The 26,947-nt window shown below is 40.8% G+C and overlaps 1 protein-coding gene across 6 annotated transcripts in view; it reads right to left on the reverse strand.

The window, feature by feature from the left end:
• BTRC (beta-transducin repeat containing E3 ubiquitin protein ligase) overlaps window positions 1-26,947 on the reverse strand; it is a 125,341-nt gene that overhangs the window by 58,224 nt on the left and 40,170 nt on the right. For 5 of the 6 annotated variants that reach the window (XM_076338901.1, XM_076338895.1, XM_076338900.1 and 2 more), the window contains 2 exons: window positions 17,823-17,900; window positions 5,137-5,226 (listed from right to left, as the gene is read on the reverse strand). In XM_076338901.1, coding sequence (XP_076195016.1) covers window positions 5,137-5,226; window positions 17,823-17,900 — 168 coding nt within the window. The remainder of the gene's footprint in view (window positions 1-5,136; window positions 5,227-17,822; window positions 17,901-26,947) is intronic. The other variant, XM_076338899.1, reaches the window with a different exon arrangement.

Below are 26,947 nucleotides of genomic sequence, written 5' to 3' on the forward strand. Positions count from 1 at the left end.
AAGTCTATCAAAATCTGGAGAATGTGTATGGTGGGGTGGGGTGGGGGGAGCAGGAATATCACATTTCTTTTTCAGTCATTTGCAAAAAGGTTATTAGACCGAGGGGAAGCTAAAGCACAAAGATTGTCTTGACCTAAAAAAACCATATAAAAAATGAGAAACTCGCAATTAAGATAAAAGTAGACATACTACTAAGAAAGGAAGATGATCATCATTAGGTCAAAGCTTTTAGATAAACCTCCGATGCTGTTTTATACTTGTGCTGTCTAAATACTGAGAATTCACAGTTTCAAAGCACTTTTTGAACATTAAGCAATCCCAGCAATGTCCTTGCAATACCCGCCATTCACACAACCCTCTTTTTACAGAAAGAACACCTACAACAGAAGGGTAAAATGACATGCTTAAATCTCTATTAGCCAGTGGCTGAGGCAGCGTTTATCCAGTTTGCAATGGCCTCAAAAACCGTCATCCCAGAGAAAGGTATATCCAAGCCACAAAAGGGGACTCCTGTTACCGAGGAGTTTGGAGCTGAAAGCATGTCCACTGACAGCCCCACTGCACGATTACACAAAGCTTAACACTAAAAATTAAGGTATGGAGGAACATACTTTCTCATTAAAACAGTGGAAGGAGTATCAGGAAACTGAATGTAGCTAGTAAAATAATATTTGTTCATGATTAAATTGCTCTAACTTCAAGCTCAAGGACTGGAAAGGCTTCAAAAGCACTGGAAAACTATGCATTATCTGAAGATACACTGACTCAGTGGTGAATGACAGCAGAACTCTGAGTTGGTTGTGTTGTTCATGCAAAGTAAATGCAGGGACACTCTTAGGAAAGAGGAGCCATCAATCTGTGACATAAAGGGAGTTGAGAGTACAAGAGGGACACTCTTCAGATCAATTTGTCCTACTGCCAATTGGAACATCCAGCCTGGAACCCTAAATGTTTGTTTATTAAAGAGTATTCGTGGTTTCTCCTTTGAATTCATATAAAAATTCTGAGCTCAATGTTATTATTGTGCAGACTATTTTTATTCTAAAAATTCAGAAGTAGCGATGCACAAAGAACGGACAAAGGAAGGTAGATTTCGATTACCAGCTACTTCCACCACTCCTTGCTTTAGCTGAATCATCCTTGAATGTAAAATGTGTAGCTATAGCTAAGTAACACCATGCATCTTTGAAAGAAAATTTCACATAGCATACTTGAAGTGTCAAGCCCTGTTCTGTGTTTCCAGAATTGAGTAGAACGTAGCTCTGTCCCGCTGTATACTACAGACAGCTTGCCAAGCAGGCAGAACATCACTACATGCTTAAGCAGGAGTTTTCATCCAAGGGTCAAAAAAGCATCATACAGTTAAATTTCACAACATTTCTGCAAGAATAATATTATTCAGTTCCCTTTTTGAAGAGGAGCAAGAAAAGCCATTGTGGCCACAGAGAATAAAATCACAGTGGTCCCGGATGCAGAACAGAAGAGAAACTTGTTTGCACACCCAGGAGCATCACAAGAATCCTAGTGACATACCAGATGCCAGGGGATTTTTAACTGTGCCCCTCTCTAATTGAGGATGAAGCACACACCAACACCATTATCTGGCCTGAAGATACTGGCTTACAAAATATGGAACAAACAATAGGAACAGATGCTCATTTGGCCAGATTTCAATAAGCCTCATTAAAACCAAACACCCTGTCTTTGGAGCTCAGGTTCATGCTACAGTTCTACCTTATTTAAGCATCTAGCACCAATTCCTGAGAAAGCTGTCCACTTGTGGTTGCACACCAGTAGTATCATAAAAAGAAATCCTCTCACAGACATTTTTTGGTTTCTACAGAGACAAGCAGGAAGATTTTATATATACGTGTGTGTGTACACGTATATAAAAACACAGTTAGAGATTGCATTTCCTTTTTAAAGACATTAGGTTAAATATACATCAGACCTGCTGATCACTCAAATGCAATGGGCAACAAGATGCCAAAAGATTAATGGAAAAACTCCTGAGGATGGAAGAGAACCAATGTTACAGATCACGCAGGCGACATCTGTGCATTACAATATATAATTTTTAATTCAAGATCCCACCTCTTTAGTCAAAACATGAGCACACTTGAAACAATTTCTACTGCTCCTTATTTGTTTCTACCCAAATATGCCCAAGTCCCATCAATGGAGTTTCAGAGGACAAATACCAGAAAAGCATGGCTAAGAACAAAATACAAAGATTCATCAGAACGTGACATTCTACTTTTATTTTTAAATGCCTGAATAAAACTAGATAATCCATAGGTTTCCAAAAGCCACTGAGCACCTGGCTGCACAGTCAGCATAACATTGTATAGAAGACGGGGCAGACAAGGTTTCCTAACAAACAGACTTCCCTGAGTGGTCAAAAAGACAGGAGCCCTACACTACTCTCTGTACTTGAAAATGCATATATGTTTATTATAAACTTCTTTTCCCTCCATTTTAGAAAGAATGCCAGTTGTTAGGTTGGTAAGTTACACCTGACTGTCCTGTGCAGAAGCATTCCTTTACAGGAGAGCTTGATGGATGGACAGTGCTTCAGTCTGAAAAAAGATATCTCAATATTGATGTGTGTGGCCTCAAGGGAAACCGCACATCATTCTTTGAACAAGCTTTAGAAACATCAGGCACACGATCAGCAAATGGCATTAATACAGTCTTAACAGAGCACAATTTTCTTTTTTGCAAGTAGGTGCAGAATCAGAAACTCTGTTTTCGGAAAAAGCATCGTCCCTTGCAGACTGACTGACACTTCTGACAAGCATGTAATAATGCTGACTGTGGCTCCCAGTCAGGGCTGATACTGCACTGCAGAATCAGAAAAGGTAAATCATGATTTCCAAAGTAACCCTTTTTGTTTTTCAATGCCAGTTTAAAAAAAAAAAACAAACTGAAACCCCTTTTTCAAAAGTGCTGTAGATAAAGAAACCCACAGTTACACTTTCCAGTATTCACCCTCTTGACAAAACATTTTAAAGTCCAAGGCTGTAAGACACATCAATCATGGAGGATAAAACTCGCCATGTGCATAAGGCTAGAAGAAGGCCTCTGAACTCCTTAAATCCCATTTAAGCCCTTCACCTAGGGAACATTTAACAGTTGTGCCATTTGCCTGTGCCATCACTGAGCCATCTGCATTTAGCTAACTGGATTTATAAATGCTTCAACACTTCTGGAATTTGAAAGACAAGCTTTCTTAGAACCTATTTCATTTTGGTTTGTAGCTGGGAAGGCAAAGGAATACAATAGCCAGGCAAGCTAGTACTAGGGGAAATATATCCCCAGAAAAGTCTACGTTTTTTCATATATATATATATATAATCTAAATATTATAAATATGTATGTGTATGTGCATATATGCATGTATACATGTATATAGATGTTTTTTTCATATACATATGCGATGGCAGATTGTCCTACAGCATATATACATATATTTTGTCCTACAGTATATAGAGACACAGTACATATGCTTTTTCATCTCTGGGGTGATGGTTCAAATTCATCCTCAATAACATGAAACAAGTCTTGCTGTTCCTGCCTTGAGCCCTACCCACACCTCTCACCATGATCCCACTGAAACATAGTTTTAGAAGAGTTTATTATCTGGGGCATTAGGATGTTAAAGGTATGTCATTTCAGTTAAAAGAGGCATCATGTAAATTAGCTGTAGTTCTTGCACATCCTTGCTCCTTAGTAAGATGATCAGGTCAAACAAAATGCTATAAAGCAGATGGGGTTGAACAGGTTTACTCTAGCTAGCTTGCTGTGAGCTGCTTCACGGCATCAGAATGATGCTGTAGGCCAATATAATTCAGTCAGAGCTGCTCCGGTGCCTTGCTCAAAGAGTTTCACCTACTTTGTATCATAAAGCACCTTAGGAAGCAGTGTGTGATACCAGTCATCTTAAGCTAAGAATGGAGGTGTTGGTATTAAATATTAGCACTTTGTACCAAGATTGGTAGCTTCTCTCAGAAGTGCTTCTCCCCTGGAAGGTAACCTGGCATGTCAAGCACAGTTTATGAGCACTAAGCCACCTGCAAGCACCATGACAAACTTTTATGATGGCCAATTCCTTGACAGGAAACAAAAGTAATGGGACATCCAAATTTCACCAGCAAAATACCAGCAAAGATTTACCTGGGAAATTATCTTAATGGTCAATACAAAAGTGGGCCCCGAAGGGACAAGGCACCTTTAACAACCATTCAAAGTATGAAAAAAAAAGGACTTCAAGAAGATCAGGGAATAAATAACTGAAAGAGAACACAGGCTTTTGCGTGGTCAGGTTTGTGGTGACAGAGGAGCAACAAAATGCCAGCTGGTTTCGGTAACAGATGGCTGCATGCACTGATCTGTCCTGCATGCCCATTCTAAACTTCCTTTCAGTGGAAATACAAAGCTTACACAAGGCTAAACACATCCTTCGCGCAGCCTTTCTATACATATTGCATCGCAATTCAAACGTTTTCCACTCACAAACAGCCCTACATGTATGTTATTTTACTCTAGTTACACTGAATTTTAAGAAAAGAGGGTGACTAATGGCACCTCGTCTTTTTCAATCACATCTACTACAATTCTCAAGGAGTGACTTTTCTCTGATGGGCTAATATATCCATTTTCTTACCATTCTGACTGCCATACCTCCCTCCTCCCTTTCCCTTAAATACAGCATTCACTGTATTTTAATTGAAAGGTCTTTCTTTTTGCACATCCCCTCCGGTAGCTAAGAAAGGGAACGATGATACAAAGAGCTCTCATGCAGTATTTTTAGCATATATCTGGACATTTATCATTTGAAGTTGCCACAGCTAATTACATGGCAAGCATAGGTCATCCCACTGGAAAAGCCTATTACTTGTATAACAGAATGAACCCTTCAATCCTAGACAGCTCAGGACTCAAGTAATAATTTTGAACAGAGAAAAACAGCAAGTCTGAAAACTCTACGCTGAAGGACAGAAAAGCCTACCCAAAATACTTGCTTTCTGTTTAAATATTTTTTTCTAACTGTAATTTTTAACAAGAACTTTTCATTGATTAACAATGAACAATCTGCTAAAAAACCCTCAAAACCAAAGCCGTTCTCTTACTTACTTTGGCCACACAATTTTCAGTCTTCATAGCAGTGCTTCCTAGACATACTGTTTCCTGGTTTAAGCACAGTCTGGCACAGCTGTTGTAGGTCTGCAGAAAGATTAAAATGGTTATGAATAGAAGAACACGATTTTCTTTCAGGCACCACATTTTTGGCACAGGAACCCACAACAACTCTACTACATTTTCTTTTTCCTAAGGTGTAAGCGTTTCGAACCAAAATAAACTAGTTTACAGCAAAAGCCTATGTTGAGGGCATGCACGTCCTCTGAGAAGCTATGCACAATTTTATAGTTCTAAGATACAAAGAAAAAAAAAAGACTTTTCTGCTCTTTTCCTTTGAAAAAGGAAAAAAAATCTGATCTCAGTTGTTCAGTCTTTCACAAAGTGCTGCATGACTGAACAACTAAAGCAAGGTGATTTCTACACGCTAGTTATCACAGTGTATGTCAAATGTTAATAAACATCCCCTGTCTTTATCAGGTAAAATACATGGGGACAGTACGAAGCTTAAAATCAGAAGGGAGCAAATGCAGACCACATCTCACTTGTATTTAATCTTCCCAATTTGGAAAGCTTTTTCTTTTAAAGTAGAATGTCTTTTTTCTTTAACTCATACACTGTCCTGCCCAGGGGACCCTCAGCTGAGGCTGCAGACTTTGGAGCCTTTGCAGAACACACTACTCGTAGTCTCTCCCTTTTTTAAGGGCAGCATATGAACAGTACTTAGGAAGCGTGCTTAAAATTATACTCTGGTTGATTTGGCTATTTAAACTAAGATGCCTGAAGAACTTGGGAGTTTCTAATGGAGGCTTCCCACCCACCCCAACTTTCAACACCTTTTTAATTACTACTTGATTAAGCTCACATTTTCTAGTAGTAGTAGGAGTATAGTAGCACCTAAGAGCTCCAGTATTGGATTAAAACCCCAGCGCTTGTCACCATTTACAGAAAACTGCTCCCAAGCAAAAGTGGCAGCCCAAAAGCAAGCACAAACTTGCTTTGTTGCAAGAGTAGTAAGTGGACCACAGAGAAGATGTTGCTACCTCAAATAGTTACGTGGGGAAAATCCAAGAAGCATGTTGAAAGAGAATGAAATTAGACTTGCTACAAAGACATTTCCGAGAGCACTAAGTAAAACATACTAACATTCATGATATTTTTAAGATTGCCTTAAGGGGAGGACGCACAAAGATTTGTAGTGAACTGCCTGTCAGTTATATTCAGTAATATTTGCTGGCAATCTCTGAAGATCCTTCTTTCAGGGCCTGCTACGCATTTCTATTTGTTTGATTTGAAACTAATTCAACCCCAACCCTGCCATAGGATACAAAACCTGCAGGCCACACTGACATGCTAAGGGCTCCTAAACCCCTCCCTCTGCTCCAAAGCTACGACATCAGAGCCAGATTCCCCCAGCGCTAAGCACCAAACAAATGATCTCCCCTTTTTGCCCCTCTGCTACAGGCCTGACTCTGCGCAAGATGCAGGCAGTAGCAACACACAAACCAGCAGAGAAGCACATTGCAAAGGACATCAGAGGTAAGAATGCAGAGATTGAAAGGGGGTTACGCTGAGCCATAGGAGATACATCCACAAACCCAGTGTTCCTAACAGTTTCCAGCTCAGGTGGATGGTAAGCACCAACTGATGGGAACTGAGTGTTCACAATCAGCTTATAACATTATCCACCTAAGTTCTTATGATCCTCATTAAACACTCTCTACTGCCCACCATGGGAAATCAGTATACTGGCTCAGGTGGATCTGTACTGGTCCGGCACAGTACAGACACTCTTGTGGAAATTCAGGAAATCACAGCCCTTTCCACCCTGCTTCTTTACAGACCCTCTTTAAACTTCATCATTAAACAGAAACAAAAAGGAACACAGAAGCCCTATCGTCTCCATCACTTTAGCAGTTCATGTTTTATTTCTCAGTGAGCTCTCTAACCAGAAAACAACCAGTGGCAGACAGGAATGCAGAATATCCTGGCTCCAGAAGATCTCCTTACAAGTTACAACATTGATATCTGCTGCGACTAGCCGCCAGCTAGCAATTTCTGACTCTGGATCCAGAAGGAGAAACTGAAAAATTCAAACACATGAATCCTTTCAAAGTGCCGTGCAGATGAACAGAGTGCATCTTTCAGCAGGGGAGGTTCAGATTCAAACTGGGATTAGGCCACAAGCAAACAGAAGGCTGATGGACTCAACTTAGCCTCTTGCAAATATTTGCCAACATCATAAAACCATCACTCTGGTATGCACAGCACTTTCTTCTCAGAAGAAAGATCAGAATGGCATAAACTATTATAAATCGTGGCTTAGATGCAGTGGCCCAACTGGTGGACAGAAAGTTGACACCATCTGCTTTGCACTGACGTTCAGACAATACCATGCAAACCTCATTTTATAAGCATTGTGTTAGTTAAATTCAACCAGATTCTGAAGGTGAACCACCATGAAGAGTTGATAAGATTCTTTGTTCACTATTTACATTTGTGTAATTTAACCCATTTATCATAAATCCATGATTTCTTTCATTTGCAATTTAATTCCTAAAATTCCAGTAGCAGTATTTCTGCACAACTTACCTGCTATATACTGTAAATTTTATGAGGAGCCCTGACTCAAAGAAAGCTACTAACTCCACTTTGCAGATGAAAAGCTCAGTCACAAAAACATTTACTGAAAGCAACAGGGAAGCCTGTGGCTCCATGAACTGAATCATGAATCGAACTCAGATCTTGTCAGTCTTTTTCCTCCCACGACAGGTATGCACAAACCTCGGTAGCAAGCCAGCTTTTTAAAAGCCAGGCTTACAACAGGCTTTCTCTCACATTTACAAATGGGAAAGAGCAGACAATCCAAATACACAATGTGAAATACTAAATGCTAAATCTAAAAACCCTAGAACTTTCTGAGAAGGAAGGAAGCTCACTACGCCACTATTCAAAAGTTGCATGTATGTCAGAATGTAGATACAAATAATTATTCCAAGGTATTGCTTAATTTTTATTATTTTCATCCACACAGTACATCTTGGTGTGAACAGCACCAACTGAATTTCCAGCATCACTTGTTCATCAAATCCCACAATACCAGGACCAGTGACACTTGATGGAACTAGTATAGTATAAAAGTAAAGCAGATAAAATGAAACACTTCTTCACACAGCAGGCAGTGAGCTTCTAGAGCTTGCTGCCCCAGGACACTGTGGAGAGAAACAACATCAGCAAGTGGAAAAAGGGATTAAACAAACTCATTGACAGCAAGTCCATAGAGTACTCGGCAGAGAGATCCCCCGGACATCGCTAGCGCAACAGCAGTAGATGCTGCAGGAGCAGGGGGGAATGGAGCACAGAGAGCGGCCAGACCCGTTTGCTCTCATTCAACAGCATCTTCCACTGACAGTGCTGGAGTTGGCACTGGATGAGCGGACGCTGGGTCTGACTGACCTGGGCATTCCCATGCTCTCAATACCTCTCTGCCCTTTCACAACATGGCAACGATACTTAAATCCCTCCTTCCCAGCCTTTTCAGCCACAGAAAGGAGACAAGAACATGCTTTTACTGTGAGAATCAACTTTTACGCGGTAATTTTATTACATAAAGATCTATGTAAGTGCCAAATTACCTGACGATCATTTAGTCCTTCAGCAGCTCTTTGTTTCTCAATAAAAGTAGTGAGGAAAAAAAGAAAATTAAAAGGAGTATGTATAAGGGATTCAACCCATCAGGATGCAGATTTGAGAATAAAACATACAGTGATCTTCAGTTCAACATCCATTACTATGTTTGCAAAGTTACAAAGTTCTTCTGTTCTTACTTTCACATTCTCACAGAAGAATGCATTATTAGCCTTGTGGGATGAATAAAAAGGGTAAAGAAGATTCATGTGCATGTTCCACAATATGTTTAAAAAGGTTTCAAGCAAAAACGTAGATGAAAGCCTAGCTCTCCCCTAAAGTCCAGGGGAAAAAGAGGTAATGTCACTCTACTTAATAGGTCTCAATGGAAACGTATTGATAATGTTGCAAAGAAGCTGCATCTGGCTCATGAAGTCAACTCATGAGAAGCTGGGAGAATATATTGTGAAGCAAGTACTATATGGCTGCCCTCTTCTAACGTTTCTCTGTAGGCAGCAGCTACTGGCTACCGTGAGACACAAGATTACTGCTGGACATGGAGATTTGATTTCATCTGGTATTGTTGTATTTGTGTTCGTACGCTAAGAGTTACTAGTAAATAGACCTAACTGAAAGTAGAATGAATGTCATATCATCAAGTAATAATGCAGAGCCCTACATTTTAGGTGAAACATTTGATGGTGTCTCATGCTACACTGCAACATCAGAGCACCTCCTTTCGTTCATTCTGATGCCTACGGGAACATTGACTAACCTGGAAGAAAACCAAGAAAATCAAAACCAGAACCAAGCCTCAGAAAAGCAAATTTCTCAAGTTCACCTTTAAAGCTCGACCCTTTTACGAATCTTATCTAATTTGCACCAAAACTGTTCAAGTTTCTCCTCACCTTTCATCAAGATAAGAGGTTTCTTCACCAAGGAAAAGCAGTCTGAAATGGTAGCCTGGTTCAATGCCACAGGCAGATAGCTTTGCGTTGGAGTGCTTTAATATGTTTTTATATTGCATATAAAGCATGCAAACATAAACCAGTTTGTTGAAAACTACCCTCTTTGTGGAAGCTGGCTGTAATTCTGAACAAGTTTTCAATTTTCACACTGCTGCTAGGGTAAAACATTTTAAAGAGTTTAATTTTTACAGTGCCTTCAATGACACGAGATTATCTAACAAAGTAATGGTTAATCAATAGAGGGCTTAGTTGTCAGGTGAAACATATAACACACTAAAAGGGATTGATTGCAAGGCTCCTCCTTATTTACTGGAAGGTATATATTTAAAATGACACAAACTTGTTACCAAGCTGCATTCCTTCAACCTTGCAAAAGCCGTTTGAGAACAGTGTTAAGCAGCCCTATAGCAAAACAAGCTCTAATGAAAAAAAAAAAAAAACCCCACAAATATATGGCAGCACCAAATCATGTCAGAAGCAGGGGAACCACAAAGCCGTATTCACTCTCAGCCAAAGGCTTAAAATGCCACAGAGACGCTACACTATGGTTCACTAAAGATAGAGCTGTGTCTGATCTCATTCCGTAAGTGTCTTTGGTTACATTTTTCTTTTTAAAGAAAGTATGATCCTGCTCTTTGACATAAACACATAAACATTTCTACTCTTGTCCGCATAGCTCTGGATGAACACTGAATGCCAACCTGAAGCCTCGAACCCCAGGCAGAACTGTATGTGTGTGCGTGTGCAGCTTTTCCACCAACTGAAATCCATTTCTTTGACCATTTATTCCGAGAATCCCCAGTCCCTGAACAAAACTCCACTTTTTAATAGAAGCTGCAACCCAGGAGTTCAATAAGATTTCCCCCCCCAATAGTTAATAATTACATGATTTATCAGAGAAAGATAACACTAATAAAAACACAGCAAAAAGACGAAACCCATACCCTCCCTTCAAGTCATTTTCAGGGAAAAGATTATTAAACTGTTCTTTTTGAACAAGGGCTTTTGTAGCTAAGCACAAATTGCCAAACGGTTAGAAAAAAAAGTTATTAGACTCAGAAGAATTCAGCAGAAGTGGGAAGTTATATAAACAAATCACTCCAGCAGATTTGGAAAGATCGCTTTCATCTTACTTAGAGTCTTAGGAGACTTGCATTAATTACCCTTTAAAGGTCTTTCACATGGACTATTTAAAATAAATGCAATTTATTTATTTATTTCAAATGAGGTGCTTCTTCTGAAAGAATTAAGTAATCTCAACAAATTTAAAAACGTTTTTATAAACAGGTAATTAAAAAGAAGACTAGAATTAAGTCAAGCTGTAAGACATTACCCAGGATTCGCCACGATTATTTTCTTAAGACGAAATTTTTGTTATCCCTAGCCCAGCCTTGGGAAGGGTAGTCTCCACAGAAAGTTGTAAGACAAAATAAAGACGAGCCAAACAAAAAACTAGATCATTTACAGGATTTTCCCTAAAGCACAGTTTGTCATATTGCAATTACACCTTGCCGACTGTGAAAGCCAGAGTCCTTAATATTGCCACTAGAGGGAAGACGTGTCTCAACACATGGCAGTGGTAGTTGGGGAGTGGATTTTCTTGAGCAATTACCATAACAAAGCTCCCTTGGCTGTGTGTACCTTCTAATTACTCAGTACAATTAAAATGACTTACCTAAAACAAACAGCAAAAAAAAAAAAAGGCCCCTAAAACAAAAAACCTCAAGATAATACAAACAAAAAGCCTTACTCCAATCTGCCTGTTATCTGAAATTACATTAAAGCTAAGATCTTTTTTCCTCATTCATCAATGCACAGGGGGGGAAACAAAAAAAGAGTATGCCACAATGCCCACACACCACAGGGTTGTTCAGCGACGTAAAAGCATTAAAACAAACAAAAACAAAGAGCAAGGAGAACTAGATCCCTTGTTAAAGAAAAGAAGAAAAGAAAAAAAAAGGAAAAGGAAATGTCGTGGTATTTAGCCATCTGGTAGCTGCTTGAAAACAAATTGTCCTCAAAAGAGCAGAAATACAGTATGTCTTCTCTCAGTTCACTGGCTTATGAATCAGACTTCCCCCCCCCCCTTTTTTTTTTAAAATACAGGCATGGTAATGTTAGACTTCTGTGCTGCTGCTGCTGCTTCTTTCGCTTCCCTCCTGTCCCACTGTGCAAAGATAACCACGGTCATCCCAATCAGATCCGGTTATTCCAACTTGGATGCATTATTTGCAGTCTTTTGGGATACATCTTCTTGGGCCCATTGTTCAAAATCCCTCAGGATTTCTTTTTTCCTGACAGCTACTTGCTGATTTTTAAACCCTTAAATCTTTCATTTTATAAGGCATGTCATTAAGGGAAGATGGCAGCCAAGTGATTTTTCTTTCCATTGACAATTTGTGACATTTTTCCAGCAGCGTGCAAGGTGTTGAAAACCTGGCAGCTGTTACCTCCCGGGATGAAGATCCTTTTTTATCCTCCCTTGACAGTTTAACTCAATGGGTCAGCACCTTTAAAGACTGCAAAGTACCACTGAAGTGGATGGAGGTTTGAATTACTGCTCCCTCCCTAATCAATGTAAACCCTCACTGCAGGTGAAACTCTTCATCTATAGAGGTGCATGGGGGAGGAAAATGTAATGCCCTGAGCCAGATGGTTTTCATCTTGTTTTTTAAAGAAGAAAGGAACAAGCTAACAAGGGGACAGCTACTTTGTTAGCTTCTTGGCCTCTCTCATGGCTTTGGATCCCCAGGGTTCCAGCCACACAAGAGAAAGAATACAGAAAAACATAAACACTTAAAGAAATATAACTAGGGGGCTGGCAACACGCTGCTTTCAAAGAGTTGAGAGCCCTGTTCAGCACTTTATTTATCACTGCCCACGTTCTTCGGATGGTAAGTGGACATGGACACAAAGGGCAGGGGGGAGCAGACAACACTTGCAATTTACTCAATTACAGAGGAATGCAGAAATGCGGCGGGGTGACAGATTCCTATTAGCACTAATGCTGAAAGAGCCCAGTGGCCTTTCTGCCACAAGGCAGCATTCCCATTGTAACTTAGACTCCGGCACAACCCGTGCCTTGGCTAGTTTTTTAACGTGCATTATGTGTCACAGAGGAATGGAAATTATTTTTTTAATGTTGTTTGAGAATAAAGAAAAAAAAATTAAACAGAAAGAATAACCTTGAAAGTAAGACTAAGGATGTACTTCTAGCAATTTCAGGAGGCTTTTCAGCCAGCAACTCCTTACTAGCAAGCGTTAATAGTGTAAAAGAAGAGGTAACCAGGATAACTTCACAGACCAGGTACGTCCTGCCTCGGCCAGCTCTCCAACAGAAGCCAAATTTCAACTGCAGCATCTTCCCCGGAGGGAGGGAGCTGAAGAACCCTCACTCCTTCCCCACCGTGTAACCTTCCCCACCAGTCAAAAAGAGGGCTTCAACTTTGCACAGCAGAAATACTTTTGAGGAGGAGAAATACGCCTGGAGAGGAGCCCTAAGCAGCGGGATGAGGCTACCAGCTGGAAGTAAACAGTTGACGGTTGCTACTTTTTGCCTTTCCTTTGCACTACCTTCTTTAACCGCTTTCTGCTTCTCATGGTTTGCTTGTGTATTGGCTTTAAACTCTAAGATCAGACTGTGCCTACTTTAACTTTGAAACAGCGCCTAGAGCACGTTTTAGGTGCTACATGTAATTTCACAAAATGATCTCAAATCCGTAAGAGTGAATTGAGGTAATATTCTGTGCCAAAATGGTAAGAGTGAAAATTCTTGAAAATGCTAAGGGGCCTGTTTGAATGGGGTAACAGACAGGGATTTTTTCCCCCGGACTTCCATCTGGAAGCTTACAGAAAGACAGCAGAGTCCAACGTGAGGTTTGCAGGAGGTACGGTGCGGCAGCCTTGCTGCTGCCAGCATTTCCCCACAAGGCACCTTCGTCCACAGACAAACCACAGCAGCAAAAAGCACTTCATTATTGCTCCACCGAAGAGAAGGGAGGGAGGATTTTAAACAACCTGCATTGTGCCTGTCTTCTTTAAAAACCAGCGGGGTAATCAAGTTCAGGGCAGCCCTGGACAGCTGCCCTGTGACCTATTCATGCTGACCCCCACTATTCATCACTTTCCTTAGGACTATGAGGGCAAGCTCCCGGGGAGTGACCACCACAATAGACAGATACGAGCCAACAATAATACGGTTCCTGCAAAAAAACCAGATGGCACTGCAATAAATTTACAAATCTGCATTCATGGCTCTGTTAAAAACACCCAGAAGCTAAAAGGCTGGAGGGGCCCCCAGAGAGCTTCCCCTTCCCAGTTTCTAAAGGCCGGCTCTCTCCCCAAGACTATTGAGCTCATGTTCTTCATAAATGAAGAATGGAGACATAGCCCTTAAAATAACAAATGTCTGACCTAATCAATCTAGTGTTTGGGTCTAACGCTAAATGATAGGCACTGAAAACTAATTATGTTTTTTGGCAAGGAAGTTGAATTAAAATGGAAACACACAGGTTAAAAAGGCACTGAAGCATTTGCGAGTCCCTTTGAAAGGGTGGCGCGCACACACACTCACACGCTCACACGCAGGGCTTCAAACAGGAACCTGATTCAATAACTCATGCATTTATTTTTAAAATGAATCAGATTAGTCCCATGTGTGACCTGCCGGTCCATCTGCATGAGCTGGACTTAATGGGCACTCTTCTCACGCTTACTTCAGTTTGAAGTATGAGAGAGATAAATTTAGTTTAATTTTCAACAGATCAAGCTATCCATTTTCCAAATGGACCATCTGGATCAGCCTATTAAAATTAATTTATAACTTTGCAGTGTGAAAATTCGTTTGTTAGCTTAAATAAAGTTGCCAAAAACTTTTGCCACTTGTCATTGTTTTTTCTGAAGTCTGTTTTCATACTATGATTTTCAGTTTACCCCTTCAAAATTTAATTTTGTCAGATCAAGCACTCAACAAGAACTGAGCTTTTGTATCCTTACTTCAAAGTCTGTCATAGCTTAGATCTTTTCACTGTTCCAGCTAACAGCGTCAAGTTCATTGCCTTTTTCTGTTTCCTTTCCCAGTGTTAATCTCCATGCCTCTTCTGCCTTGCTGCCCCTCATGCACCTAAGAGTGGCCGTGCCTCCCACGTCCAGCACGCCAAGGACACAGCTCCACTTGTTGAAACTTCTGAAGACACCCTTCTCCAAAAACCATTTTAATCAACAGAAGAATGATATTTCTCCTAGTAAGAGGTCCACAGCACTGAGCAATGGGTGTCTTCAGCCCCTGCTCACAACTTCAGATGCTTAAGTAACCATTACACCTCCTTATTACCTCCACCTTCTGGTATGTCTGTTCCACAAACTCACCTGAGAAAACATTTATGGCTAAGGCTGCATACCAGCACCACAAAGAAGGCAAGAAAAGGTAATGCACCTTTACTTAAACTTGTCAGCAACTGAACATGTCAAGACGTCATACTTCGCCTGAAGTGGTCTGATGCATCTCATTAATTTACTAAAACTAATCAAAAAGTACTAAATATGTGGACACTTTCACTGGAAAGACCATTTAAGTACAGACTTCTCCTCTACCCACATACACGCATTCAATTCCTCTGTGCATGTAGGTCCATGTTCCCCAATAAAGAAATTTTAACAGCGATGTCTTAAGGGAGGGACAGAAAATATGAAACTGTACATTCAATATTTACCAAGTTAGCATCTTTCCACTAAGATGGAAAGCACTTTTTGTGTATTACTGCTTTGACAGCATTTGCAGATCAAATCTTCTTGGTTTTACAAAGTATGGCTAGATGTAAGACAGGGTAGCCACTCTGCATACCTTCCTGTAGGAGATGCAGATCTTTCCAATACATATCACTCTACTCATTGATTATGAGTATATGGGCACATGGCTGCATACCTGTCTGATTTCTGCAGCTGGAGTTGGAAAACTCTCCATGCTTCTTGTTCATCACTAATAGAGAAGAGGAGCAATCTGAGCTTCCAAAATGCTCGCACAGCTTTATTTATGCCTATATAAAGAACCAAAATTCCTTCTACAACAGGCACAAAATCGCAGTCAACCACCTCCTACGATCTAGACAAGAGGGCACTTGCTTTAAGACTAAGACTACATCTTGAACTTGCCCACAAACACTGTTCTCAACACAAAAGGCCCCAGATAGCAATCAGAAGACCCAAGGATTTTGTCCTGCATCTGTCCCTGTAAAGACTGGACACAAAGATGGAGACTGATACATCTCAACTATGTATCCTGAAACACAGTTAACCATCTTCGATGTAAACAATGTCCATGTGAATTATTTCCAGTACGAAATATTTGGACAGTACAAGTGTTTTTTTAAGGGTATTCTTGATATCTAGTCATCTTGGTTATTATGAATTGTGGACCTGTGGGAAAGACAGCTTTCCCTGGACACTAAGAATACTTCTGCAGATTGAAATATAACGGAAGAGAAACCCAACTCAAGAAACTGTATCTTCTTGATCTGTATAATACTGCTTGTGAATATCTGTCTCCTCCTTAATCAATAATCATGAGGACGGACTCAGTGCGATGAGAAGGCACACAAAACAGGTAAGTCATGTTCCTTTTGACTTAACATCTCTTATTTGAACCTTTTCTTGGAGAAGAGACATACACCTTTTCTTGTTGAACCTGAAGGCTTGCCATCAATAAGGTAACTCCAAGATGAAAAAAAACAGTTTTCTGGTGTGCTGGGGACCCTGTTGGCTATCCTGGGGATGCACAGTAGGGACCTAGTAGCTTTGCCCTCTTCCTCTAGCTCTCCTTGTTTGTTGCTGAATGCCAGAATCATTTTAAGTTTGGTGTAACATATTTAATCAATTCTTCAAGGTCATTTTTCTCGGCAATATCTGGGACCTCGTTCATTATCCTAGCATATTGCTTCTTTTCTAAAAGACTTGCATGGACTACATCTTTTAGATGGACCTGTCTTAGCCACATGTAGTCCTTCACATGACACCTACTCCCACAAAAATCAAACACTCCTAACACAATACATTATAAAAAAAAAACCAACAAAAAACCCAAAAAACCCCACCTCCCCAAAAACAACAACTCTGAGCACAAGCACGCTATATCAAAAAGATATTTCTTCCTTTACTATGGTTCTCACCCACAATTTCTCTTGAAAATAGCAGCAGTGGAGCAGTGTAGTACCACCCTATTCCTCTGCCTGAGACTGCTGCTCCTGTAGCTGAGATGCAGAAAGAAATGTGCCAGTTCCTCAGCTGTTGCAATGTGTGGCTGGGGTATTCACTTAAGTCACGTTCATCAATGGTTTTACTCTGATACACTAGGCAGCAACCTTGGGCAGCTGAGGCACAGACATATTTTTGCTTCTGCTGCCTGAAGGTTGCAGTGGGGAGAAAGAGCAAGGTGAAAAAGGATCTGAAATCACTAAACCCAAATTAAATCCCCCAGAAATCACAAGCCAGACTCCCCTTGTTGACCATGGGGATTAAAAAAAAGTGATTCTTTTGAATTGGTAAGAAATTTGCTTTACTATATATAAAAGGCAGAGAGATTATGTTTTATCAGACCACCCTTTCTCCTTTCTACCCATTAGTAATTTATACGAGCGTAGAAGAAACAAGAACAGGTCATTTTTCAGGTTATCAACCTGGACATCACCTCCAAGAAAATCTACCTTCAAGGGCAATGAAAAGCTTAATTGTTGTAGAACACTGAGACTCTCGATCTGAAGCAAGGCAAAATATACTACAAACAAGACAGGAACAATTACAGAAGAAAAGGCTGAAGAGGTCTTGATGAACACCAAATGGAGAAAGGTAAAACTAGAGAGTCACAGCTGACTGCACTACATAGAAGTCTAGATTTCTTTAGAAAGAGTCATCAAACTCTCCTGAAAGCTAAATCTCTGTGTCTGGTTTTCCTGGGTACAATGTGACTTGTTCAGACTTCAAAGGAGAAAAGAAAGGATTTCCATGAGCACAAGTCAGACTTCAGCTTCCAGAAGCATTTAAGGATTCAAATAGCTAGAAAGTTTTATTGCATTTTTAAAGAGACTGATCACATACCTGTCTAAGTGAATTCTTCTCAGGAATGATCTTCCTAGGGGGCTCATCATTATTACAGTCTTCTCTCTCAGAGGAATTCTGTGAAAGAAAGTAAGCTTTAATTCAGTTCTTATCCCTAATATTACTCTGCGAGGAGAAAAGAAACAGAATATTGGTACTACACAGGCTGTAGTATTTTACGCATACATATACCGGAGGCTAACTTGTACTTTTAAGCCAAACAGCTTGTTATGGCAGAGAAAGAATTTCTCCTCTTCAACACAACAATGCACCACCGTGCAGGTATCTACTGAAGCCTGTGCTCTGAGGATTTATTCTGAAACTACCAATAACAGCCACTTTGAAAAGCTGAAATGGTGGTTGGATCAGCATGGCAACACCAGTGCTCCTGAACACCCCAGAATAACTATTTAAAACAGAAGAACCTGTTGAAAACAAAAGGTTGTTAATAGGTGCAACTGTTGTTCTCTGTGCCCCTATGCTTTTAATCTGCCTAACAATTATTAATTGCACCGAGTCTGCGTGGCTGTCAAAAATCATAAAGAAATTATGATACAGCTAAATTCTGGTGAAAGGTTGTCAGGAGATCCTTAAAAAAAAAATAATTGTGTAGGTAGCGTATGATATTATGGCTATGTTTTTAACTCCTGCCCCCTGACTCTACATGCATGTACAATTTCTAGAAAGACTGATGCTCCAAAACTTAAGCTGCCACCTCCAAAGAAAGAGCATCAGTAAGACAAGAGAAGGTGAACAAGAAGAAATACAAGGACTTTTCCAGCATGAGTAAGAAAGACTACCAGGAGCCTTTTGTCCTGTTAACCTTATGATTAAAACTTGCTGTACTTGCTTTAGAGTAAAGACAGGCTATAGTTATCTCAGGACATGCACAGTCTGTAGCAAACATTTGGTTGAAAACTGCTGGGTATGTGGGGAGAATCCTGTCCTCATTGCCAAAGTCAGCTACTCTGGAAGACAGCGTTCCTTTGCACGGGTTCAGCCACTGCGTTAACAGAGTAATGACAGCCAGCTTTGGGGGAATCCCACACACACATCTAAAATCAGTTTGATCACCACAGTATTCATAGCCTTAGGCTACATTCCCACGCATTCAGTAGTGAGCAACTAAACAGGTTTTAAAGAGATACAGAAAAACTGCTTAGGGAGAGCTCTGCCAGGAAAAGGGTGGTTTTCCAGTTACTTGCAGACAAGCTCAGGAGTGTGTATATTAAGGCAGAAGTTTGCATTCTGTACCTCTCTCCCCTCGTCCCCCAAATAACCTGTGCTTTGCTGAGCACGGCTCTGCCCGGCTTCTTGCAGAGCCAGCTTCCAACACCTCAGGAGACAGCAGTGGCATCTGTTGGCAAAGGAGGAGCTGGGCCCTGCAAACAGCCAGCGTGGCAGAGCAGGGCTAGCAGAAAGCAAGCAGACTGCGGGAAGCCATCAGAAGAGCAGTGTGCTCGTGTCCCCACTGCAGTGCTGCGTGATCAGGCACCGTCTAGGCAGCTCAGGTTTGCTGGTCTGGTGAAGGGGAAGAAAAGATACAGCAAGGAGGTAGGGCAAGGGTAGAAGCTGTTTGCTGAGAAATCGTAGATAAGGAAAAAAAAACCCCAACCAAAAGACCCCACTTGGGATGTCATAAATTGGTCGGGAGGATTCTGTGTAAATCAAGGCTTTCAGACCAACTAGTGATTTTTGAGGTTTTTTTTTTTTTTAAACAAGATACAGAACCTGCAAGGCATCATGACATCTGGGATGCTGTAACCAGGGTTTTATAATGGAAATCAATCCTAAACAGGCCTGATAAATCGCTGTAAGAGGCCAGCTCTTAAAAGTTTTCATATGAGGTCTCAGCCAAGACCAAGTTATTATATTAAATCCAGCTTAGAAGGGACTGTGATGGTAAAAACTTACAAGCTAGAATCACGTATCTCCAAAAAGGAAGGTCACACGTTAAAGCTGCTCTTTTCTGCTCATGAAAGTTTAGTACGTGGTTAATTTAAGTAAGGATTTTAATTTCTGTGCTTTGGAGAAAAAGACCAAGTGTGAGAACCGTAAGAATCTGAGGTGAGTTACTATACATTTCCAGGAAATGCATTTTGTTGGGGGCGGGGTGAGGTAGTTGTTTACTATTTCTGGATGCTTTTTCAACATCCACCCCCTTCCGTACAGTTAGTGCCAAAATGATTTCCCCTTCCAAGTAATCTTTCTACGACAGTGAAGTCTTACATTCTTCTCACCTTTCAAAGCCATTAAGGATCCTCCCTCAAAAAACATCAAAAAGCAGGAAAATCAGTGCTGCTGGTGAACTGTCAGCCCTTATCTTGAAATTTCTAGTTACTGCAAAGCATCAAGTTATCTACTTTTTCTTTAAGCTGAGCATCTAATTTTAAGAGCAAGCAGAGGACCATTTTGCATTCATTATCTTTATAGGTGGCAAGGCTAAGAGGTTGGCTGAACAAAGACCAGACAAAGACTGCCAAGTGCATATGGTGGTTCACAGCTTGGTGTCTCACCATTCTACAGCACCAACACAGCAGCTCCGATAGCAGACTATTAAAGGAGCGCTGCTCATGCACTTTTGTCGGCTAGTAAGTTACGCTTGGTGAAGACAGAATGACTGGAAAGCATTACACTTAAGAAAAAGCACAGATGTTTATAACTCCCGCTCATTTCTCAGGAATAGGAAACCCATCAATCCAGGTGCAGGTACAAGACCCTGCATATTTCAGGACTAACTGTAGCTGCGTGGAAGTGAATTTCACTTGATAGGGCAACACTTAGCCATGGCCATGGGAAGAGCATAACGTAATCGACTGAAACGGTACATCTATATATTTCTCCTTGCTGAACAAGGTGGGAGGAGGGATAAACATGTGTGAGGTCAGAATAAGGTTTGCTTCAGCAGGACTTCAGTGGTGCTCTCGGCCGCAAGAGAGGCAGACAAAGGGAGGAACCGCTCTGAGCACCCTCTCGTGGTTACTGAGACGCACATCTCGGGCACAGACCTGGAAAGAAGCATTTGGTATCCAGACGGTAAGTTGGGTGTATTCACTGGGAATATTAAAGATCTGCAGCAACTGTACTGGATACGTAGTAAAGGAACGATGGAATTTGTTAGGGTGAAAGAAGTGAAGTAAACCAGTGCATACAGAAAACTGAAAAGTCATACAAACTCCCTTCCATCAGGGAAAATTTTTAAATCCCGCAGGCAAGCCTTCCTTCATAGACTAAAGTCAGACTGGCCAAAACTGTTTGCGCTTACGTGCAGGGGTCTCTCCTTTTGAGCAAGTATAAGCAAGATAAGATGAGAAGTGTTGAAGTCTCCAAAGCACAAATTGATCAATGTTGGTGAGATAAACACTGCACCCTCCCCTTTCCACAGACAGGTAAAATATTTTTTTTTATTTGCCCAAGGTCACACAATGACAGTGGAAGCATTGGGAAGAGAAGCCAGGAAACCCAAGCTCATAGTTCTTGTAACCTTCAAAATTTCTCTCTAGCAGGAGGTTCCTGTAAAAGGGCTCTGCCCTCCATAGCTCATTTTTCCTAAAATGGCTACTGTCTGTAATGAGATCCTTTTAAATCTGATTTGCATTTAAAACTTCAGCCTGTAATTAAGTGAATATAACTCCATGGCAGGTTGTCTTAAAGACCACTACGAAATTATTACTATTTAACTCTCCCCATGAAGCCTCCTCCACCACTAAACACAACATGCTACAATGCATACGAAATCCCTAGACTGAAGCATTTGACGGGAGATGACATACAGTATTTTGTGTACAGAGCCCCACAAAACACTGCTGGGAACGAGGTATAATACACAGAGAAATGCACTCCCAGGGACTACCAATTGGGCAGAGCTACCTTTAGTACCGCCTCGCTTGTCGCGGTGGAAATCAAACCCCTGCCAACTGGGGGAGGCTTTCTTTGGTGCTGTTCTGCCCTGCACTAATTATGAAAGAATACAGACACAGCCTTTTTCCAAGTGTGGGGAGGTGGGGGTGGGGGAGAAGCGTGTGTCTATGTGAAGAGCACAACTATTTTTTATGCTTTCAAATTCTTAATCCTGTTTGGAGCTGTCAGTGGGGGTTAATGGAAGCCTTGGATAGGAGAATTCCAATCTGGTTGGCAGATGGATAGGTTGGTTATAGCTGCATAACTATGTCTTGCCTCCAGGCACAATTCAGAACACTGTTAAAGCAATATAAAGTCTCTGTCAAGCTGAACCATTTGGATCAGTAGCAAGGAGAAATAATAATAAAAAAAGGAGTTCATTTCTGGGCCTTGCGCGTTTATGCTAGTATGCAGAAACTGATTAATTGTCATCGTGTGCTGGTCTGCTATACCTCGGATTTCTACTTCTGGAGTAGATTTTGCATGCTAATATAATCATTCTCCCTCTTGAGACATTAGCAAATAATCAAATGAAAAACAGGATCATAATTTACTGAGATTCGGGCAATTCTCTATGCAAATTTGACTTGTTATTGCTGCTGCCTCGTTAATCTGAATGCCTTTGACAAACTCCTTTGATTTATGAACTCATGACAACTCCAATGTGTATATATTTTGCTAGATTGACATTATCATTAAGAGTGGGTGGACTGAGCTCACATGAATGGCTGATTTTATTCGCTGGTGTCTGCTGCTCAACAGCTGAGCATCTCTTTCTCACAAAGCCCCTGAGCGCCAGGCTCTTCCCATCTACCCATCCATTCATCATCTCGATGTTAATTGGCCCAGGCTTTAAGCAAATTTTCAACACGATTTAAAGGCACGATGACACTGATTACTGACCCTCTGCCATACGGTGCCTATTGATTAACCTGACAGAGATGATGAGCTTAAGGGAAACTAGGTGTGTGCGGACCTTGGGGGGGGGGGTGGGGGCAGGGAGAAATATATATATATATAGTTTATGCAGGCAAAACACTTGTCATTATCCCAAAGGCCAGAATTTGTGCTGCACTGGCCCTTAAAACACACCATTGCTTTAAACACCTGCATCCAATATAGAAAATGCTTGCTTGCTGTGGAAAAATGATTACAAATTTGATGTCATGTGCAGTCTGTATTTTAATTGAGTTCCCTGATAAATAGACCCCCTCAAGCCAATCAAGTCTCGCTCTAGCCATTGCGTGCGTATACATCAGCTCGAACAGAAGCCGGGGCAGGGTGTGTTTTTAGTGGTATCAGCAGATCCAACTGCATGTAGGAAATCTACTTGGGTATTTCAGGTCTCTAAGCAAATAATACAGTGGGAACACAGTGTCCAAACAGTTACAGTAGAGTAAATGTTTCAAGGGCAAACTGGATGCCAGACATAGCTGTCTCAGTATTTCTGTTGCCACATTAAAATAGATGCTTTAGTACACGCCAGTGAAGTAGTGCATTTCCCCTTCTTCAGTGCAAACTGTTGATACGACCTGACCCTCAAGCTCCTAGGTGCATTGAGTGAATGCAGCGTTTTATCAGAGCTTGAAAATAACTGACATCCTCTTTCACGTTTCTTGAAGTGTCCCCATGCTGCACTTGGTCCTCCTCACCAAGAACAGAGGGGTACTGTCTCAGCCAAGAGGGAGCCACTGAATAAAGTAGGTACATCAGCATTCTGCCTGCAGACTGGTGCTATATGAAAGGAAAAGGAAGCAGAAGGCCTGTCTAACCCCCGCCCAGCCCCAGGTTAAGTCTGTCAGTCAACGCACACTGTTCTTCTTTCCCAATTCAAGCCTGCAGCCTGCCAGCCAGTCACGATGTTTCTCTTGTTTAGGAAGGGGGGAGTCAGGGGGACAGGGGGGTTGCCCCAAGATGCTACAAAGTTATCTGTCTTCTAATTTGCATCAATTGCTTGCAGGAAACAGGACAAGGAATCATTGGGTAAAGGTGTGGAGAAATTAGCTGTGATTGCCTGATGCCCATGTCAGCCAGAGTGGACTGAAAAGGGGAAGGGGATGGCGGGAGGAGAGAAAAAGAGAGAGAGAGAGAGAGAGAGAGATGTGTGGAAATAAGTGCCAGTCTAACACTAGAGGCACACATAAGCCTTACGTTCCCTTTCCAATAACCTTTGTAAGTGATAGATGAGTCCAAGCCCATTGTTATCGTTAAGGGACTGTCAGCGTCCTGATTTTATAAATGCTGTCTGTCAGTTTATAAATATCTCAGCCATTTCAAACAGTGCTAGGATGAATCCTGGCATAGCCAATGTCAGCCTGAAAGCAGTATTAGCGTTAAAAAAAATATGGGTCTAACATGCACTAAAAACATTTAAGGATAGCTTCTCCTTTTTTCTCCTATCATGAGGCCCGAAGTGTTCAAATTCATGCTTATTTGGCTAGTCACTACAATATATAAAAGCAGCCCTTTACATTGGTAATGTTCTTTGAGAAAAACAAGTATGAAAGCTGCAAGTTTGAAGGCAATTCTCTGCCTGTTCGATAGATAAAACAAAAATGTCAGCTGTAACACACAGGGAGATCCACAGCAATGAAAATGCAGAGATAAGTATCAGACCCCGTTCCTCTTTGGCATTTGCTGCTCTGAACATTCATCGAGATTAGATCCTTTTAGAGAACACCATAAATTGCAATGTGTAGGCACAAGGGGGTGACTTCAGCCTGGAATGAAGGCACAGACAAGTTTCCCAGCTCTTGCAAGTTTAAAGTTAAATGGTACTTTTGCAAAGGGTTTACGGCTAAGCATTAGAACAACAGAAGGAGAGGGCAGGGAAACTGCAGCTTGCCTTGCAGCAAGCAATATCAGAAAAGGAAAGGGAATAGGCTAAACTGGCCTTCCAGTTCAGTGCCTGCTTTGCAGACTGGTATGCGCATGTTTATCATGATCATATATCTATTATTCTGTTAGCTGCACAGAATCCTGGCTTTTTTCTTCCAATACGTTTATAAACTCCCCATAATAGGGACTTCTCCCCCTGACCCCAAATGTTTGTGTGGTGCCTAAAGAAATGAAGTTCAAATTCACACCCAAGCAGCCCAGGTACCTACTATAAGCTAAATTCTTAAAATTGAAGCTCTGACAGCAGTGAAAATGGCAAAGTACAACACTGGCCCTCCAACCAGAAACTTACACGCATGTTCACACAAGTCCCAGTTTGGTCTGCATCTATGTTAATGCTGTTGACGACAACAAGAGTTTCAATAACCTTTTTTACAGTTCAAAACCAGGACAAGATTCTAGTTTTAACATCTGTAGAATGGATCCTTTGTATTTTTCCTTATTTTTCATTCAAATCAATAATTAGAAAAATACACATTTTCAAAGCAGTAAGACTTGATAATGGAACTTCATGACATCAAGAAGAGTTTCTTATCAAGTTATTTAACTTACTAATTATTGGTTGGTTATAAAGGGTACGTTAAGGGTGTGGGGAGTCTTAGTGTTACTAGAAGAACAGTAAATGCAGTTTTATGTTAAAATACCAAAAGCCAGCACAAATATCAAAGACCTGATGAACAGACGCATTTTGAAGAGCACGAATCTAGTTGTAGTTAAAAAATAAACAGAAATCCAGGTGCTGGGAACAAGCCATTTAGGGAAATTTTAAAAAGCTAGCTTCACTTCATACACATTTCTCAAGTGAGAGTGAGAGAGACAGAGAAAGAGAGAGAGAAAATATGGCTAATGAGAACAGTCTTTCCACATTCCCCGGGAAGCAGCCCTGCCTAACATTTCTGTTCTGTGAATTTAAGAGAGTCAGCAGTGGTAAATTTCTTTTTAATATTCAAGCTTTCAAGCCTTGCAAGCTAGTTGGCCAATGGCCCTTTCTATTCCAATGTTTGTTGGTGCCTTATTTACACAAGCATTACATCCAGAGAGCCTTTGAATATAATTTCACGTGGATTAAGGGAAGAACATTTGCTTCTGCTAATCAGGACATCTGGTTATTTTTGTAACTCACAGACATCTGCATTAGGCAGTTCAACTTCCCCATTCCTCATAACAAGGTTAGAGCTTAAGAAGCCTCCAGGACCTCTAGCTGAATTTTGTTATTTGCATTTTTTTCACAGCCAGGTCTGTTTCAGAACTTCTTTTCCTAAATAGCACAAATCGATCAGCACCTTCACAGGTATACATATGCTTTTATAGCTTGCGCTTTCTATGCATGATTTTATAGCGTACATCTTGTACTCCAAGATTTTATAGTAGTTCAAAGCTATCTACATCTCTTTAAGGAACAGAAAGCACATATTCCCAAAAAGCATAGATGAAAACATCCAATTAGCCTTATGATACACATAATATGGGTATACTTCCAAATATCCAACCAGGCTACTTATGTAAGACTGGTATCAGGACTTGTTCTGAATCTTGTTATCACTGTGCTTTGGTTTGTCTCTTACAGGTGGCTTATCCTGCATATCTGCTCCCCGCACTGAACAAAACGTTACTCTTCCCTTTCTATTCTTCAGGACAACCTTAAAGATTTCTCCAATCTTTTAAATTCTTGCTCAAATTCTTCTTTAAACAGTTTCAACTGAGGTTAATTTCTCTGCCAGACTGCAGAATTTTGCCACACATACTTCAGCAAGAGGGATTTTGCATGCCACAGAAGCTTTTTAAAGAACAGAATCAATCAGGGCTCGGCTCTCGCTTCTTTGTTGCTTTCATTTTGCTACATTCCTTTCACAAAAATTCATTTTCACCACTCATCCCAGGGTGTTGAAGTACTAAAGTCTGAAATTATACACTCTCACCTCGCAGGATTCTTCCCTCCCCCCGTGAATCATAGTTTTTATCAGTGCTTTTGTATGCTGGAGTAAGATCTTTTTTTGATTTTTTTTTTCCCCCCTACATGTAAGGGCAGGGGGGTAAGCACAAAGTCAGCTCTTGCTCTGAACATAAGCCAACATCCAAAAAAGATGTCAAAAACATATTTCTAGTAATAACAAGAGTTAGCAAGAGCCAACAGATCCAGGGAGAGTTTTTTAAAACTTTTTATTTATTAAAATTCTCTAGATACAGATTAACTTACTTTGTACAATATTTATTACGGCTTCATCTGCATAGGAGCTGCAAGTGCTCTGAGAAATGGGTTGTAAAATTGGCTAGTTTTGCTGTAGATTTCATGTCCTTCTTGAAACATTATTTTCTAACTTTTTATA

This window comes from Aptenodytes patagonicus, chromosome 5 (assembly GCF_965638725.1).
Source record: "Aptenodytes patagonicus chromosome 5, bAptPat1.pri.cur, whole genome shotgun sequence".
In the NCBI taxonomy this organism is placed as follows: Eukaryota; Metazoa; Chordata; class Aves; order Sphenisciformes; family Spheniscidae; genus Aptenodytes; species Aptenodytes patagonicus.